Consider the following 20,393-nt stretch of genomic DNA (forward strand, 5'->3'; position numbering starts at 1 on the left):
CTCCTTTTTGGGACCACCCTAATTTTGATAGATGTCACCACCAGGGGTGCAAATAAGACATTCTCTATTAGATGCAATGTTTTTCCGTATTGAGACCATGATTTATGTCCTAACTTGTTCACACCTCCTCATATGGAAGGTACTTTTCCTTGTTGATGTCTCAAGAAGGGAGGGAAAACAAGAACACACACACACACGCACACACACACACACACACACACACACACACACACACACACACACACACACACACACACACACACACACACACACACACACACACACACACACACACACACACACACACACACACACACACACACACACACACACACACACACACACAGTGTATTATGCATACAGGAGCCTTGAGAGTAGACTAGACTGACAAATTACAGGTCACGCTGTCATCTTTCCATCCTGCTCAAAGGCCATCAAAATTTCCATTAAAAATAAAACCCCTTCTGAGGACCCTAAAGTACTAGTAGATTGGAAAAACAAGTTGACTTTATATGCTTAATTGGGTCTCCTTGTATCCATTAAACCGGGGCTCAGCAACTTGTGGCTCTTTAGTGCCGCCCTAGTGGCTCCAAGGAGCATTTTTTTTTTTTAATTAAAAATGGAAAAAGATGGGGGAAACATAATTTTTATGTCTTTTGTTTGAGGACAAACATGACACAAACATTCCCAATAGTTAGAACGACCACTGTTTAATATGTTTGTGTGTATGCTTCACTGATGACAGTATTTGGTGAACATCATTTTGTCCTACTCATTTCGGCAGTTCTTGAACTCACCATAGTGTGGACTGTTTGTTTACATGTAAAATCTTCCACATTTTGTCCACCAAATGTTTTATGCTGTGCGTGAATGCACAAAGGTGAGCTTTGTTGATGTTATTGACTTGTGTGGAGTGCTAATAAGGCATATTTGGTCACTGCATGACTGCAAGCTAATCAATGCTAACATGCTATTTAGGCTAGCTGTATGTACGTATTGCATCATCATGCCTCATTTGTAGGTATATTTGAGCTCATTTAATATCCTTTACTTTTATCCTCTTTGTATATAATTTAGTTTTGCATGTCTCATGACACATTTCACATAGTTGTTTGTGTGCCATGTTGTTCCAGACCACAGCAAACATTACCTAGCTTGCCAAAGATTGTAATAAATCTATTAAAAGAAGACAGCCTGCCGTTTCCTTTAACTTGGACATACACATCTATAACTTTGGCCATTAAAAGCCAGTAATTTCCAGCAGTTATCTCACCTTCTGAGTAGCCTCTGATTTACCATTGGTTTCTAATGTTGTAAAAATGTGTAGAATAAATATCAAATTTCAACATTTCTGTCAACGAAAATTTGCGTCAGCCTGCGACACATAGTCATTTTGATAGTAAGCTAATATTGACACTTACGTCATGTGTTGTCTTCATAATAACACTTATATACGGCTTTTCATTTTTTGCGGCTCCAGACAGATTTGTTTTTGTATTTTTGGTCCAATATGGCTCTTTCAACGTTTTGGGCTGCCGACCCCTGCATTAAACCATATCCAATTGTATTTACAATCCGCAAAGTATGTGAAAATACCGTCTAAACATCACAAAATGCCACAAATTCAGTCAATCATTTGTATATACTAATTCATAGATGTTATTTTATTATATAAAAAGGTCAGTAAATGATTTTGTATAATTGTAAATGCTTTGAAGTGGGAAAGGGGTAGGATTAAATAAGCTTTGCTTCTTCCTACTCCTTTTCGGGCATGATGTAAATGAAATGATATGAAATTGTGTGATGTATTATGATGTAAATGTGTTCATGTTCGAAATAAACTAAAAGATAGAAAGAAAGAAAAGAAAGAATATTCTGCTCCGAACGTCTTTGGTAATTTCTGTAGATTGACATCATCGAAGTAATGCTTCTGTACTGTGACCATAGTATCTGATCAGTCATACTGGAAATACGAAATAATTCCACAGATATGCGCTGTCTACCATTCACAATCCGTAAAAGAAATGAGCACATATCTTTTTTTATGCGTTCTAAGTTGTAAATAAATAATTGCATAAAAAGTCCGCTAACAATGTAGTCAACGGGGGCTCTCTATTTCGCCTACAAAACTCAGTAAATAACCATCCAAAACCCGCCAACAATACTTTTTATTAGAGATGTCCGATAATATCGGACTGCCGATATTATCAGCCGATAAATGCTTTAAAATGTAATATCGGAAATTATCGGTATTGGTTTCAAAAAGTAAAATGTATGACTTTTTAAAGCGCCGCTGTGTACACGGACGTAGGGAGAAGTACAGAGCGCCAATAAACCTTAAAGGCACTGCCTTTGCATGCCGGCCCAATCACATAATATCTACGGATTTTCACACACACAAGTGGATGCAAGGCATACTTGGTCAACAGCCATACAGGTCACACTGAGGGTGTCCGTATAAACAACTTTAACACTGTTACAAATATGCGCCACACTGTGAACCCACACCAAACAAGAACGACAAACACATTTCGGGAGAACATCCGCACCGTAACACAACATAAACACAACAGAACAAATACCCAGAACCCCTTGCAGCACTAACTCTTCCGGGACGCTACAATATACACCCCCCCCGCTACCCCCTACCCCCCTACCTCAACCCCGCCCACCTCAACCTCCTCATGCTCTCTCAGGGAGAGTATGTCCCAAATTCCAAGCTGCTGATTTGAGGCATGTTAAAAAAAATAATGCATGTTGGCATTTTTCTCCATAACTTGAGTTGATATATTTTGGAAAACCTTGTTACATTGTTTAATGCATCCAGCGGGGCATCACAACAAAATTAGGCATAATAATGTGTTAATTCCACGACTGTATATATCGGTATCGGTTGATATCGGAATCGGTAATTAAGAGTTGGACAATATTGGAATATCGGATATCGGCAAAAAAGCCATTATCGGACATCTCTACTTTTTATACACATCGTGACCTGAATATTACCAAATATTAGCATTGATGATATTATTAGCGCTAAGTCGACCGCTGTTGCTTTTACTATGATCCGGCCGCGATGTCTCCACTCGTCAAAGTTATTCTAGATTATAAATCATGCCTCCCATCCGGATATTAGGAGGATTTAGCCATAAATCTAGAAGTTGTTCATCTGTGACATTCAATTTATACCCGGAGATGGAGACAAACACACGCAAACGAAGACCCTTGGTGTGCATCTTGATTAATTCTTCATCAAAACTCGAATATATGGACATCCTATCGGTTCTCATCAGAGTGAGAGCAGATATTGTACAGTAAGTGATTTAAAAATCTTATCTATCACAAAAAAATAAGAGATGTAGAAATTATTGGAAACTCAAGACAGCCATGACATGTTCTTTACAAGTGTATGTAAACTTTTGACCACGACTGTCTACAGCAGCAAACTTTTTCCACTGAGGGCCGCACATGGAAAAATTTAAGCATACGGGGGCCATTTTGATATTTTTCATTTTCTAACCATAACAAAATATATGGATTTATTTTTTTTTTTTAACCTTAAGGGCTCCCGGGGACCATAAAGGGTCTCAGCCATTAAAACGTTAAAAATAAGTCACATTTTTATTATTTGTTTTAATTTAACGCTTACAGTAAATCTCTATATCAACTTCAGGTTGATTTTCTGTCAAAGACAACTTTTTTATAGCAAAACTGGAAATATGCAGTATTTAGTAATTAGAGCTCTAAAAGATCAATAATGCAGGACACCATTGGTTTTAATTCTTTAATATTTTTGAGAAATCAGTGAAAATATTAATAAAATCCCACTAAATATATTTGGGATCCAAAAGGTCCCCCACTCATAAAGTGATACATTTTTATTAGTTTTTAAAAAAAACTTTCAACACATAAGTTACGAGATCAACTTCAGATATATCTGTCGATTTTACATTGGAACTATTATTTTGTTTGTTTTTATGCTCTTTTGTCAAAGAAATCTTTGATGTTTTTATATGGCGACCACACAATATATGCAATATTTTTTCCACATAAAACATTTTAAAGTGACATTTTTGAAGTAATTGGAGCCTTGAATAGGTCAATAATTCATTATAACAGATTTTTTTTTTTTTTTAATTTTTTTTGGAGCAATGGCAAAAAAAATAAAAATAAAGAAAAATAATAATAAAAAAACGCTAGAAATTCAATAGGGTCCTCGGTCCCTAACAAAAGAAAAAAAAAACAGCCTGCATGGCAGCTTTGTGTCAACATTGCAACTTTTTCTTGTTAGATTTCACCCCATTCCACTTTTTTAAATGTTTTTTTTTAATTTTTGCAATACAATCAATTTTGCAATTTTTGCAGAATGTGTGGCGGGCCGGTAAACAATTAGCTGCGGGCCGCAAATGGCCCCCGGCCCGCACTTTGGACACCCCTGGTCTACAGGAAGCGCTATAACTCCTAACTAAAGAGACATTTAAGCCATTCCTGGAAAAGGCTTAACTAGAAAAACAACTTCTTTAGCAGTCGCTAATGCGCAGAAATCCAACAAAGCAAAACAAGAACATGACTGAAACGCTGAATGTGGTCGGCCCCGATGCAAGCGGACTCTAACACCTCATAATTCCAGACATGAACATGCAGCACTCACCTTAAAGCTCCAGTAGTTGGGTTGTTGCTGCCATGATTCCAGTAGAACATAAAGAGAAGAGAAGAAGAGTTAGAGCTTACACACAAAAACACATATCTTTATTTGTGATGTCTTATTTTTCTCTTCTGCAGCTCATTGATATTCTTGACGGCCACAATTTCGCCAATATGTGTCATTTCTGCTCTTCAACTTCCTGTCACGCCGCCGTGCATGAAGCGTTTGGCGAAGGGTCTCGGGAGGTAAGCTCCCGCCAGTAAAAAAGTAATCACCACAGAGTCAGGACCAGGCCCCGGATATACCTCCAAAATGACAAATCAAAGGAAAATAAAAGAGTGGGCAGTGTTCATGAATTTTAATGTTAAAATCCCAACATTTATTCTAGTGCTTATTCTTATCTGCGGGCGCTTTCTCAGTAATCATTCAGCCTCGCCGGGTATTAATATCTCCTGACGCAGACATGAAATATGAAATGAAGAACGAGAGTTTCCATGATTTGTCTTTCGTTTTGAAGCGACGTTAAGCATCAGTTTTTGCTGACGGTAAAAAAAAAAAAATACCCACATTACATACATTTGTATTTAGTTAGTTATTTAGTGGTCTTTACTCGACCAGGAAGTAGACCCATGAGTTTCAGAATGACTTTTTGCAAAGGGGTCCTGGCCAATATGGCATCACAAATAGATTTCACATAAAAAAACAACTATAAATTAAAGCTGCAAGCAGCGTTGGTCGGGCCCGCATATTTGGCAGGTGCTAGCTCGTAAAATCAAAACCGTAGCACTTATCCAAACTCTTTGAGTATCCTTCAATCAGAAGGGTTCAATCTCTCTCCTGTAGTAGTTTGAAGCCAAAACGACAAACGCGCTCAGAGGAGATAATGTTTGATGTTTGGTGACCGCTTTTTAAAAAAAATGTGTTTTGAAGTGGGGATATCAAACTTCCTGTTGATTTTTGCTGAAGGATGTCAACCTATGAGGTCTAAGTGAGACCTACATAGAGGTTTTTGTTTCATGTCTGTAAGACGTTCCTACCGGAAGTTACAAGCAGTTTTGTCTGTGTTTTCCTCTGAGAAGCAGTTTTGTCTCTGTTTTATTCAAAAATTGCGCTAGAGCGCAATTTTGAGTTTTGGGGTTCGGTTTTTTTTTTAGATCGCAATTTCTACCAGGCCCGATGTGTGTAAAAAGTTTGGTGAGTTTTGAAGTATTTTAAGGGGGTCAAATTACAGTTCAAAGAGGCAATAATGAGTGTTTTTAGTCATTTTTTGTGTTGAAGGGGAAATTGCCAACTTCCTGTTGGGTTTTGCCTGAGGACGTGCAATTATGAATTGTAGGTCTAAGTGAGACCTACATACAGGTTTTTGTTTCATGTCTCTACGACCTTCCTAGTGGGAGTTACAGTCAGTTTGTTTTTGTTTTTTCCTAGGGGGCGCTAGAGCGCAATTTTGATTTTTGGGGTTTGGTTTTTTTACTCAAGTGTGCTGGCACAGTTTTTCTATGTGTGTATACAATTTGGTGAGTTTTGAAGCATGTTAAGGGGGGCAAAGTAGTGCGCAAAGCTGCGGAATAATAATAAACCTTACAATTTCAATAGGTTCCTTTGTACCTGTATAAAGGACTCCCTGTGGGAGTCCTTTATACAGGGTACATGCGAACCCTAAAAATTAAAGCTGCAAGCAGCGATGGACGGGACCGACTTTGAGGGCTCATAAAATCCAAACCAGAGCAGTAATTAAAACTCTTTCATCAACTTTTAATCAGAAGGGTTCAATCTCTCTCCTGTGCTAATTTGAAGCCGACACGACAAACGCGCTCAGAGGATATAATGTTTGAAAAAAGGTGACTGTTTTTACACAACTTTTGTTTTGAAGGGGGAATTGCAAACTTCCTGTTGATTTTTGCTGGGGGTTATCAGTGTATGAAATATAGGTCTAAGTGAGACCTACATAGAGGTTTTTGTTTCATGTCTCTACGACATTCCTACTGGGAGTTACAGGCAGTTTTGTCTGTGTTTTCTTCCTAGGGGGCGCTTTTGAGTTTTGGGGTTTGGTTTTTTGATTAGATCGCAATTTTCGCCAGTCCTGATGTGTGTGTCCAATTTGGTGAGTTTTGATGTATGTTAAGGGGGTCAAATTACAGCTCAAAGAGGCGGCGGTATAATAATAAAACGCTAGAAATACGTTTGTACAATAGGGTCCTCTGTCCCAAAGGGACTCGGTCCCTAAATATATATAACAATGGACATAAAAGAGATACAATCATACAGTAGTTGTAAATGACATTAATATACAGTCGTAATAATAATAATAATAATAGATTTTATTTGTAAAAAACACTTTACATTGAGCAAACAACCTCAAAGTGCCACAGTGTATTAAAAAAATTAATAAATAAAAAGATAATAAAAATGAAAAAAAATAAAAACTAGAACAGCCTAATAGCTAGAACTAGTATGTATATATCTAAAAAAAAAAAAGGCTTTTAAAAAAAAAGAAGGGTTTTTAAGCCTTTTTTTTAAAAGCATCCACAGTCTGTGGTGCCCTCAGGTGGTCAGGGAGAGCGTTCCACAGACTGGGAACGGCGGAGCAGAAAGCCCGGTCTTCCATTGTTCGTAGCTTTGTCCTCGAAGGTTGGAGGAATATTTGGGGGTGAGTAGCTCTTTGAGGTAGAGGGGGGCATTTCCATGGAGGCACTGGTGGGTTAGTAGGGAGACTTTGTGTATTATTAATATCTCCTGACGCGGACATGAAATATGAAATGAAGAACGAGAGTTTCCATGATTTGTTTTTCGTTTTGAAGCGACGTTAAGCATCAGTTTTTGCAGACGGTAAAAAAAAAAAAATACCCACATTACATACATTTGTATTTAGTTAGTTATTTAGTGATCTTTATTGGACCAGGAAGTAGACCCACGAGTTTCAGAATGACTTTGCAAAGGCGTCCTGGCCAATATGGCATCACAAATAGATTTCACATAAAAAAAACAACTATAAAATATATATAACAATGGACATAAAAGAGATACAATCATACAGTAGTTGTAAATGACATTAATATACAGTCGTAATAATAGATTTTATTTGTAAAAAGCACTTTACATTGAGAAAACAACTAGAGATGAATAAATGCTGTAAAATGTAATATCGGAAATTATCGGTATCGTTTTGTTTTTTTATCGGTATCGTTTTTGTTTTTTAATTAAATCAACATAAAAAACACAAGATACACTTACAATTAGTGCACCAACCCAAAAAACCTCCCTCCCCCATTCTCACTCATTCACACAAAAGGGTTGTTTCTTTCTATTATTAATATTCTGGTTCCTACATTATTTATCAATATATATCAATATAGTCTGCAGGGATACAGTCCGTAAGCACACATGATTGTGCGTGCTGCTGGTCCACTAATAGTACTAACCTTTAGCAGTTAATTTTACTCATTTTCATTAATTACTAGTTTCTATGTAACTGTTTTTATATTGTTTTACTTTCTTTTTTATTCAAGAAAATGTTTTTAATTTATTTATCCTATTTTATTTTATTTTATTTTTTAAAAAAGGACCTTATCTTCACCATACCTAGTTGTCCAAATTAGGCATAATAATGTGTTAATTCCGCGACTGTATATATCGGTATCGGTTGATATCGGTATCGGTAATTAAAGAGTTGGACAATATCGGAATATCGGATATCGGCAAAAAGCCATTATCGGACATCCCTACAAACAACATCAAAGTGCCACAGTGTATTAAAAAATCAAATAAATAAAAAGATAATAAAAAAATAATACAAATAAAAACTACAACAGCCTAATAGCTAGAACTAGTATGTATATATATATCTAAAAAAAAAGGCTTTTTTTTTAAAAAAAGAAGGGTTTTTAAGCCTTTTTTTTAAAAGCATCCACAGTCTGTGGTGCCCTCAGGAGGTCAGGGAGAGTGTTGCACAGACTGGGAGCGGCGGACCAGAAAGCCTGGTCTCCCATTGTTCGTAGCTTTGTCCTCAAAGGTTGGAGGAGGTTAGCCTTACTTTATTTTTTTTAATTGAACAAACATACATTTATAATGCACACAAAGGAACGGAGGGTAGAATTTACGTATAAATAAACCAACACATTTTATGATGTAGGCCGAAATTAAGCTTCTCCTCCTTTGGAGACCAGCATCCGCCACTGCACCCAACATATAACAATATACATACATGGGAGAAAAAAAATAGAGTAATAAAATAATATGATTGCCAATACAACACCATACAGTACGTATACTCGCATAAAAACAGAAATCTTACAATAAAAAAATCAAACACGCACACCCTCTAATAGTTCTAACCTTATCTCACAGCTACTTGTTTAAAAGGATACCATTATATAGGCGTAATGCACATGCTGCAATATATAATTCATAAAACGCCTGGGCAAAGAGGCCTGTAATTATAAAGTGCTTACACTACAGTGTATAACAGACAGAATACTTGCATTAGAACTCTTTCAGACCACTCCACAATAAATGTCCTAATTAGTGCATCAGTTTTAATCAATAAGCAAAAGTTGAAATGTTGCAATAAATGTTACAAATCTTGGTATTTACTTGAACTACAGCTGAAATGTAGGCTGTACTTTCCTTAAATAATAAACAGAAATAAATATCAATGTGGCCACATGCAACTTTTTTGTGGTGTGCAGTAAGGGTGTAACGATTGATCCATTTATATTCCGAATTTCGAGTACATCGATCAGTCCTCGGCAAGTTTGATTTCCAAGAGATAGGTATTGATCTCTTTTAAAAGGGAATCGATCGATTTTATCTAGAGATACCCGATATTGTCCAACTCTTAATTAACGATTCCGATATCAACCGATTTATACAGTCGTGGAATTAACACATTATTATGCCTAATTTTGTTGTGATGCCCCGCTGGATGCATTAAACAATGTAACAAGGTTTTCCAAAATAAATCAACTCAAGTTATGGAAAAAAAATGCCAACATGGCACTGCCATATTTATTATTGAAGTCACAAAGTGCATTATTTTTTTTAACATGCCTCAAAACAGCAGCTTGGAATTTGGGACATGCTCTCCCTGAGAGAGCATGAGGAGGTTGAGGTGGGCGGGGTTGGGGGGCGGTATGGGGTAGCGGGGGGTGTATATTGTAGCGTTAGTCCTGCAAGGGCTTCTGGGTATTTGTTCTGTTGTGTTTATGTTGTGTTACGGTGCGGATGTTCTCCCGAAATGGGTTTGTCATTCTTGTTTGGTGTGGGTTCACAGTGTGGCGCATATTTGTAACAGTGTTAAAGTTGTTTATACGGTCACCCTCAGTGTGACCTGTATGGCTGTTGACCAAGTATTCCTTGCGTTCACTTGTGTGTGTGAAAAGCCGTAGATTTTATGTGATTGGGGCCGGCACGCAAAGGCAGTGCCTTTAAGGCACGCCCCCAATATTGTTGTCTGGATGGAAATCGGGAGAATGGTTGCCCGGGGAAATTTTCGGGAGGGGCACTGAAATTCGGGAGTCTCCCGGGAAAATCGGGAGGGTTGGCAAGTATGACTGGGAGACGCAACTGCTCTGTACTTCTCCCTACGTCCGTGTACCACTCCGTACAGCGGCGTTTTAAAAAGTCATACATTTTACTTTTTGAAATCGATAATTTCCGATATTACATCTTAAAGCATTTATCGTCCGATAATATCGGCAGTCCGATATTATTGGGCATCTCTAATTTTATCGACACTACAAAAAAAGAAAACATTGGATTTGAGAACGGCAGACTTTGTATGAAGTTTAGCACTTATTAATAATAAAGATTCATTAATTCAACGTTAAGTCTATTTTCCCGTCTGTGGTGTCGTCAAAGCAAAAATGGCGCTTACCTACGGTGGTCGAGAAAGGTCATCACAAACTCCAGAAGACAATCGTGTAATATCCGTGACATGTGTGTGCCTTAGAAGGGGGTTCTGAGAGTTTGTGTGTCTGTGTGTGGATTGTCTAAATATGAGTTGTGGTAAACAGCAGCTGTTGTATAAAATGTGTGTTTTGACTCCCTGAGTTTGTTACCACTTGTTAAGAAAGCCTCTGAGAGTGCATTTCCACTGTGTCTCTCCTCCTCCACATTACAATGTCATAACTTTCCGCTACAGGACGAGTGCAAAAGCCACAATAAACACAAACAACACAATGATAAAGCCTCAACACAACTTTAAACTAGAGATGTCCGATAATGGCTTTTTTGCCGATATCCGATATTCCGATATTGTCCGACTCTTAATTAACGATTCCGATATCAACCGATACCGATATACACAGTCGTGGAATTAACACATTATTATGCCTAATTTTGTTGTGATGCCCCGCTGGATGCATTAAAAAATGTAACAAGGTTTTCCAAAATAAATCAACTCAAGTTATGGAAAAAAAATGCCAACATGGCACTGCCATATTTATTATTGAAGTCACAAAGTGCATTTTTTTTTTTTAACATGCCTCAAAACAGCAGCTTGGAATTTGGGACATGCTCTCCCTGAGAGAGCATGAGGAGGTTGAGGTGGGCGGGGTTGAGATGGGGGTAGTGGGGGGTGTATATTGTAGTGTCTCGGAAGAGTTAGTGCTGCAAGGGGTTCTGGGTATTTGTTCTGTTGTGTTTATGTTGTGTTACGGTGCGGATGTTCTCCCGAAATGTGTTTGTCATTCTTGTTTGGTGTGGGTTCACAGTGTGGCGCATATTTGTAACAGTGTTAAAGTTGTTTATACGGTCACCCTCAGTGTGACCTGTATGGCTGTTGACAACGTATGCATTGCATTCACTTGTGTGTGTGAAAAGACGTAGATATTATGTGATTGGGCTGACATGCAAAGGCAGTGCCTTTAAGGTTAATTGGCGCTCTGTACTTCTCCCTACGTCCGTGTACACAGCGGCGTTTTAAAAAGTCATACATTTTACTTTTTGAAACCGATACCGATAATTTCCGATATTACATTTTAAAGCATTTATCGGCCAATAATATCGACAGTCCGATATTATCGGACATCCCTACTTTAAACCACAGAGGATGTGACCGACAAAGCGGAACATGTTACCGCGACTACCAGAACACGAGGAGGAGTAATTTGATGAGAAATATATAAATAGGAGGGATGGATGAATGAGGCTATGGAAATTAGGAAGCGAGGGGCCAACACCATCAACAGGGATGAGGGGCCATAGATGCTTCCACACACCTGGGACGCCGTATCTGTTCTCTCAATGGCAGAGAACAGATACTGTATGAGGAACTTCATTTAGCAGGTAAATCTACTGTTAAGATGTTGGTACTTTTATTGAAAATTGCTCGAATGTTGAAAGTGTGAGCAGAAAAGGTTTACTCCTGTTAATTCACCCTAAAGGTTTAGTTGCACTTTATTCAAATAAAATGTGAATCCAATGGCCATTCATTGTTGTTTACTTGCTTGCTTGTTTGTATCCATGATTCATGTATATATATATATATATATATATATATATATATATATATATATATATATATATATATATATATATATATATATATATATATATATATATATATATATATATATATAATTCACTTACAAGAAATAACAGAAATATAAGAAACTTCACCTGCAGTAACCAGTTTGTACGTTTTTTTTTTTAATGGAAAAGTTACTGAATCTTTTTGTCTTTCCTGTTGCAAGGAATTTAGGGATTTCACCATCTACGGTCCGTAATATCATCAAAAGGTTCAGAGAATCTGGAGAAATCACTGCACGTAAGCGGCAAGGCCGAAAACCAACACTGAATGCCCGTGACCTTCGATCCCTCAGGCGGTACTGCATAAAAAAAAAAAAGCGACAACAGTGTGTAAAGGATATCACCACATGGGCTTAGGAACACTTCAGAAAACCACTGTCAGTAACTACAGTTGGTCGCTACATCGGTAAGTGCGAGTTAAAACTCTACTATGCAAAGCCAAAGCCATTTATCAACAACACCCAGAAACGCCTTCGGCTTCGCTGGGCCCGAGCTCGTCTAAGATGGACTGATGCAAAGTGTAAAAATGTTCTATGGTCTGACGAGTCCACATTTCAATTGATTTTTGGAAACTGTGGACCAAAGAGGCAAGGAACCATCTGGATTGTTGCAGGCGCAAAGTTCAAAAGCCAGCACCTGTGATGGTATGGGGGTGTATTAGTGCCCAAGGCATGGGTAACTTATACATCTGTGAAGGCACCATCAATGCTGAAAGGTACATACAGGTTTTGGAGCAACATATTTCATGGGCGCCCCTGCTTATTTCAGCAAGACAATACCAACCTGCATTCTGCATGTATGTATTCAATTGAATATAAGTTGAAAAGGATTTGCAAATCATTGTATTCTGTTTTTATTTACCAATTACACAACGTGCAAACTTCACTGACTTTGTGTATTATTTGATGTCGGACAGTAATACTAAGCACGTTCTTGAACATACTGTAAGTGTGTCACATTATTGGAAGCATGCGAGTACATAGCGGTGTGTACTGAACAGCAATCACAGCCATAATCCAACAAGTGTCAGCGGGATTTCCGTGCAGAGAAACTCACGTCGGTGCGCCGTCGTCAATATTTGCACTCGCCTTTTCGCTCAGACTACTTTATTGACTTGATTTTGGCTCGCAGCTAAACAAGTCTGGAGGCTGCTCCTCTCCCTCATTGTCAAGTCGACACCTCCGCTCTTTTTTTTTTTTTACGGCGCTATCGTCAAGGCGCAGCTCGCAGGTGCTCAAGAATAATTATTGACCTGGAGAGAGCCTACTCGGAGGGACACTTTGTCATCATCATGGTGCACATAGAAAAAGCGGCGAGGGTGGGCCCGGGGGGAGGGGTGGTGGTTAAACATCCGCACGCACACACACACACACACACACATTCTTGTATTTAATACTTTCTTGAGACCTCCGAAAAATGCCTACCTCTTTAGGACCACCCTTTCTAGATAAATACAGAAGTGTATATACAACATAAATAATATATACATACTATGCAAATATAAAAAAGCTTGTTGTGAAAAATGAGAAAAACTTTGAATTTTGTCAGTATCGTAATAAAAGTCGTCATTTTACTCAACGCGAGGCAACATTTCACAAGAAAAACGGAACATTTGTGCAATATTATGATAAAAGTTGGAATTTTACTCAATAACATTCGCAATTTTACGAGAAAAGCTTAAAATTTTAGCAATTTTATGGAAAGAGTTGTAATTTTACTCGACAAAAGTCACAATTTTATATGAAAACTTTAACATTTTGGCAATATTATAATAATATTCGGAATTTTACTTGGCAATTACCCCAAAACATTTTATTATTTTACAAGAACAACAAAAAAAATTGGCAATATTGTGATAAAAATTCACAATTTGATATGACGAATGTCCCCATTTTGCAGTAAAGAGTAATAATTTTACATAAAAAAGTAATAATTTTACAAGAAAATATTACAATATTACACTCTTGTATTTCTTACCTTCTTGAGACCTCCGAAAAATGCCTACCTCTTTAGGACCACCCTTTCTAGATATATAAAGAAGTGTATTTACGACATTAATAATATATACATACTATGCAAATATAAAAAAGCTTGTGAAAAATGAGTTGGAATTTCACATGAAAAGGGTCACAACTTCACAAGAAAAACTTAGAATTTTGGCAGTATTGTAATAAAAGTCGTCATTTTACTCAAGGCGAGGCAAAATTTCACAAGAAAAACTCAACATTTGTGCAATATTATGATAAAAGTTGGAATTTTACTCAATAACATTCGCAATTTTAGGAGAAAAGCTTAAATTTTTTTGCAATTTTATGGAAAGAGTCGTAATTTTACTCGACAAAAGTCACAATTTTATATGAAAACTTTAACATTTTGGCAATATTATAATAATATTCGTAATTTTACTTGGCAATTACCCAAAAACATTTTATTATTTTACAAGAACAACAAAAAAAATTGGCAATATTGTGATACAAATTCAGAATTTGATATGACGAATGTCCCCATTTTGCAGTAAAAAGTAATAATTTTACATAAAAAAGTAATAATTTTACAAGAAAATATTACAATATTACACTCTTGTATTTCTTACCTTCTTGAGACCTCCGAAAAATGCCTACCTCTTTAGGACCACCCTTTCTAGATATATAAAGAAGTGTATTTACAACATTAATAATATATACATACTATGCAAATATAAAAAAAGCTTGTTGTGAAAAATGAATTGGAATTTCACAAGAAAAGGGTCGCAAGTTCACACGAAAAACTTAGAATTTTGGCAGTATCGTAATAAAAGTCGTCATTTTACTCAACGCGAGGCAAAATTTCACAAGAAAAACTCAACATTTGTGCAATATTATGATAAAAGTTGGAATTTTACTCAATAACATTCGCAATTTTACGAGAAAAGCTTAACATTTTTGCAATTTTATAGAAAGAGTCGTAATTTTACTCGACAAAAGTCACAATTTTATATGAAAACTTCAACATTTTGGCAATATTATAATAATATTCGGAATGTTACGTGGCAAAACTATGACAATTACTCCAAAAAATGCCACTATTTTACAAGAACAACAAAAAAATTGGCAATAGTGTGCTAAAAATTCAGAATTTAATATGACGTATGTCACCATTTTGCAGTAAAGAGTAATCATTTTACATAAAAAAGTAATAATTTTACAAGAAAATATTACAATATTACACTCTTGTATTTGTTACCTTCTTGAGACCTCCGAAAAATGCCTACCACTTTAGGACCACCCTTTCTAGATATATAAAGAAGTGTATTTACGACATTAATAATATATACATACTATGCAAATATAGAAAAGCTTGTTGAGTTGTAATTTCACAAGAAAAAGGTCACAAAAACTTTGTCAGGATTATAATGAAAGTCGTCATTTTACTCAAGGCAACATTTTACAAGAAAAAGTGAACGTTTGTGCAACATTATGATAAAAGTTGGAATTTTACTCAATAACAGTCGCAATTTTACGAGAAAAGCTTAACATTTTTGCAATTTTATGGAAAGAGTCGCAATTTTACTCGACAAAAGTCAAACATTTTTAAGAAAACTAACAATTTGGCAATATTATAATAATAATCGGAATTTTACTAGGCAATTACTCAAAATTTTTTTACTATTTTACAAGAACAACAAAAACATTGGCAATATTGTGATAAAAAATCTGAATTTTATATGACGAATGTCACCATTTTGCAGTATAGAGTAATAATTTTACATAAAAAAAGGAATAATTTTACAAGAAAATATTACAATATTACACTCTTGTATTTCTAACCTTCTTGAGACCTCCGAAAAATGCCTACCTCTTTAGGACCACCCTTTCTAGATATATAAAGATTTGTATTTACAACATTAATAATATGTTGTAAATATAAAAAAGCTTGTGAAAAATGAGTTGGAATTTCACAAGAAAAAGGTCACAACTTCACAAGAAAAACTTAGAATTTTGGCAGTATTGTAATAAAAGTCGTCATTTTACTTAAGGCGAGGCAAAATTTCACAAGAAAAACTGAACATTTGTGCAATATTATGATAAAAGTTGGAATTTTATTCAATAACATTCGCAATTTTAGGAGAAAAGCTTACATTTTTTTGCAATTTTATGGAAAGAGTCGTAATTTTACTCGACAAAAGTCACAATTTTATATGAAAACTTTAACATTTTGGCAATATTATAATAATATTCGGAATTTTACTTGGCAATTACCCCAAAACATTTTATTATTTTACAAGAACAACAAAAAAAATTGGCAATATTGTGATAAAAATTCAGAATTTGATATGACGAATGTCCCCATTTTGCAGTAAAGAGTAATAATTTTACATAAAAAAGTAATAATTTTACAAGAAAATATTACAATATTACACTCTTGTATTTCTTACCTTCTTGAGACCTCCGAAAAATGCCTACCTCTTTAGGACCACCCTTTCTAGATATATAAAGAAGTGTATTTACGACATTAATAATATATACATACTATGCAAATATAGAAAAGGTTGTTGTGAAAAATGAGTTGGAATTTCACAAGAAAAGGGTCACAACTTCACACGAAAAACTTAGAATTTTGGCAGTATCGTAATAAAAGTCGTCATTTTACTCAACGCGAGGCAAAATTTCACAAGAAAAACTCAACATTTGTGCAATATTATGATAAAAGTTGGAATTTTACTCAATAACATTCGTAATTTTACGAGAAAAGCTTAACATTTTTGCAATTTTATAGAAAGAGTCGTAATTTTACTCGACAAAAGTCACAATTTTATATGAAAACTTCAACATTTTGGCAATATTATAATAATATTCGGAATGTTACGTGGCAAAACTATGACAATTACTCCAAAAAATGTCACTATTTTACAACAAAAAAATTGGCAATAGTGTGCTAAAAATTCAGAATTTAATATGACGAATGTCACCATTTTGCAGTAAAGAGTAATAATTTTACATAAAAAAGTAATAATTTTACAAGAAAATATTACAATATTACACTCTTGTATTTGTTACCTTCTTGAGACCTCCGAAAAATGCCTACCACTTTAGGACCACCCTTTCTAGATATATAAAGAAGTGTATTTACAACATTAATAATATATACATACTATGCAAATATAGAAAAGCTTGTTGAGTTGTAATTTCACAAGAAAAAGGTCACAAAAACTTTGTCAGGATTATAATGAAAGTCGTCATTTTACTCAAGGCAACATTTTACAAGAAAAAGTGAACGTTTGTGCAATATTATGATAAAAGTTGGAATTTTACTCAATAACATTCGCAATTTTACGAGAAAAGCTTAACATTTTTGCAATTTTATGGAAAGAGTCGCAATTTTACTCGACAAAAGTCAAACATTTTTAAGAAAACTAATAATTTGGCAATATTATAATAATATTCGGAATTGTACTAGGCAATTACTCAAAAAAATTTCACTATTTTACAAGAACAACAAAAACATTGGCAATATTGTGATAAAAAATCTGAATTTTATATGACGAATGTCACCATTTTGCAGTATAGAGTAATAATTTTACATAAAAAAAGTAATAATTTTACAAGAAAATATTACAATATTACACTCTTGTATTTCTAACCTTCTTGAGACCTCCGAAAAATGCCTACCTCTTTAGGACCACCCTTTCTAGATATATAAAGATTTGTATTTACAACATTAATAATATGTTGTAAATATAAAAAAGCTTGTGAAAAATGAGTTGGAATTTCACAAGAAAAAGGTCACAACTTCACAAGAAAAACTTAGAATTTTGGCAGTATTGTAATAAAAGTCGTCATTTTACTCAAGGCGAGGCAAAATTTCACAAGAAAAACTGAACATTTGTGCAATATTATGATAAAAGTTGGAATTTTACTCAATAACATTCGCAATTTTAGGAGAAAAGCTTACATTTTTTTGCAATTTTATGGAAAGAGTCGTAATTTTACTCGACAAAAGTCACAATTTTATATGAAAACTTTAACATTTTGGCAATATTATAATAATATTCAGAATTTTACTTGGCAATTACCCCAAAACATTTGATTATTTTACAAGAACAACAAAAAAAATTGGCAATATTGTGATAAAAATTCAGAATTTGATATGACGAATGTCCCCATTTTGCAGTAAAGAGTAATAATTTTACATAAAAAAGTAATAATTTTACAAGAAAATATTACAATATTACACTCTTGTATTTCTTACCTTCTTGAGACCTCCGAAAAATGCCTACCTCTTTAGGACCACCCTTTCTAGATATATAAAGAAGTGTATTTACGACATTAATAATATATACATACTATGCAAATATAGAAAAGGTTGTTGTGAAAAATGAGTTGGAATTTCACAAGAAAAGGGTCACAACTTCACACGAAAAACTTAGAATTTTGGCAGTATCGTAATAAAAGTCGTCATTTTACTCAACGCGAGGCAAAATTTCGCAAGAAAAACTCAACATTTGTGCAATATTATGATAAAAGTTGGAATTTTACTCAATAACATTCGTAATTTTACGAGAAAAGCTTAACATTTTTGCAATTTTATGGAAAGAGTCGTAATTTTACTCGACAAAAGTCACAATTTTATATGAAAACTTCAACATTTTGGCAATATTATAATAATATTCGGAATGTTACTTGGCAAAACTATGACAATTATTCCAAAAAATTTCACTATTTTACAAGAACAACAAAAAAATTGGCAATATTGTGATAAAAATTCAGAATTTGATATGACAAATGTCCCCATTTTGCAGTAAAGAGTAATAATTTTACATAAAAAAGTAATAATTTTACAAGAAAATATTACAATATTACACTCTTGTATTTCTTACCTTCTTGAGACCTCTGAAAAATGCCTACCTCTTTAGGACCACCCTTTCTAGATATATAAAGAAGTGTATTTACGACATTAATAATATATACATACTATGCAAATATAAAAAAGGTTGTTGTGAAAAATGAGTTGGAATTTCACAAGAAAAGGGTCACAACTTCACACGAAAAACTTAGAATTTTGGCAGTATCGTAATAAAAGTCGTCATTTTACTCAACGCGAGGCAAAATTTCACAAGAAAAACTGAACATTTGTGCAATAATATGATAAAAGTTGGAATATTACTCAATAACATTCGCAATTTTACAAGAAAAGCTTAAAATGTTGGCAATTTTAGGAAAAGAGTCGTAATTTTACTCGACAAAAGTCACAATGTTATAAGAAAACTTAAAAATGTTGGCAATATTATAATAACAATCGGAATTTCACTTGGCAAAATTACGACAAAAGGCAGAATTTTACTATATATTGCTGCCTTTGCACCTGTCAATGTTTACTTTTGTGTGCACATTAAATCAACCAAAAATCCTGACTTTGGAGCAATGTTCACGGACTCTAGTATTTGTCTCTCCATTAGATGCAATAGTTTTCCGTATTGGGACCAAGATTTTCGGTCCTAACTTGTTCAACCGGTCCTCACATGGTAGGTACTTTTCCCTGTTGGTGTCTCAAGAAGGGTAGAAACACAAGAACACACACACACACACACACACACACAAAGCGAGGCACAGAGCTGAGCGTTACCTGACCGGCATGTAAAGCAGGCTGCACTCACTACACGCAGGCACCCTTCCTCCACTCATGTCGTCATCCCCTCGCCTCACCTCCACATCCCCATCACACACAGCCAGCCAGACCACCCCTCCGTCCTTCTGACGCTCCTCCGCATAGCATCGCTTGTCAAGAGAGAAACTACCAAGATGCCTCTGTATGCACACACTGTCACCACGGCGACCACAACAAATATGTGCTTCACCTGCAAACACACACACACACACACACACGTCCAGTGAGTCTCACCTGCACCAGCGCACAGCTCCATTCATCCTCGCTTGTCCGTCAGGTGTGGCGAGTCCATATCCCCCCACCCCCCCTTGCCTCTTCCGTCCCCCACCGCACGGAGAAGCTCTTTATTTAATTCATTACGACATCAGTTCCCGGACCCTCTTGCAGATGGCCGCCTGGCTGGTGTGGCTGCTGGCTAATTGAGCGGCGGGCTTGCCTGACTGGTTGCAGCGCTCCTCTCCTGGCTCCTCCCCTCCCTGACTCCCTCCTCCGAGAGCGCCGCACACGCAGGAGTCCCCGCCTGCCGCACGCGATGGAAACGCGACGTCACCCCTCAGGATTTGTCCGCTTGCCG

At 35.7% G+C, this 20,393-nt stretch overlaps 1 protein-coding gene across 7 annotated transcripts in view; it reads right to left on the minus strand.

The window, feature by feature from the left end:
- srcin1a (SRC kinase signaling inhibitor 1a) overlaps window positions 1-20,393 on the minus strand; it is a 385,766-nt gene that overhangs the window by 129,565 nt on the left and 235,808 nt on the right. For all 7 annotated transcript variants that reach the window (XM_062050045.1, XM_062050042.1, XM_062050044.1 and 4 more), the window contains exon 5: window positions 4,652-4,678. In XM_062050045.1, coding sequence (XP_061906029.1) covers window positions 4,652-4,678 — 27 coding nt within the window. The remainder of the gene's footprint in view (window positions 1-4,651; window positions 4,679-20,393) is intronic.

Source organism: Entelurus aequoreus, linkage group LG06, assembly GCF_033978785.1.
Source record: "Entelurus aequoreus isolate RoL-2023_Sb linkage group LG06, RoL_Eaeq_v1.1, whole genome shotgun sequence".
Classification (NCBI taxonomy): domain Eukaryota; kingdom Metazoa; phylum Chordata; class Actinopteri; order Syngnathiformes; family Syngnathidae; genus Entelurus; species Entelurus aequoreus.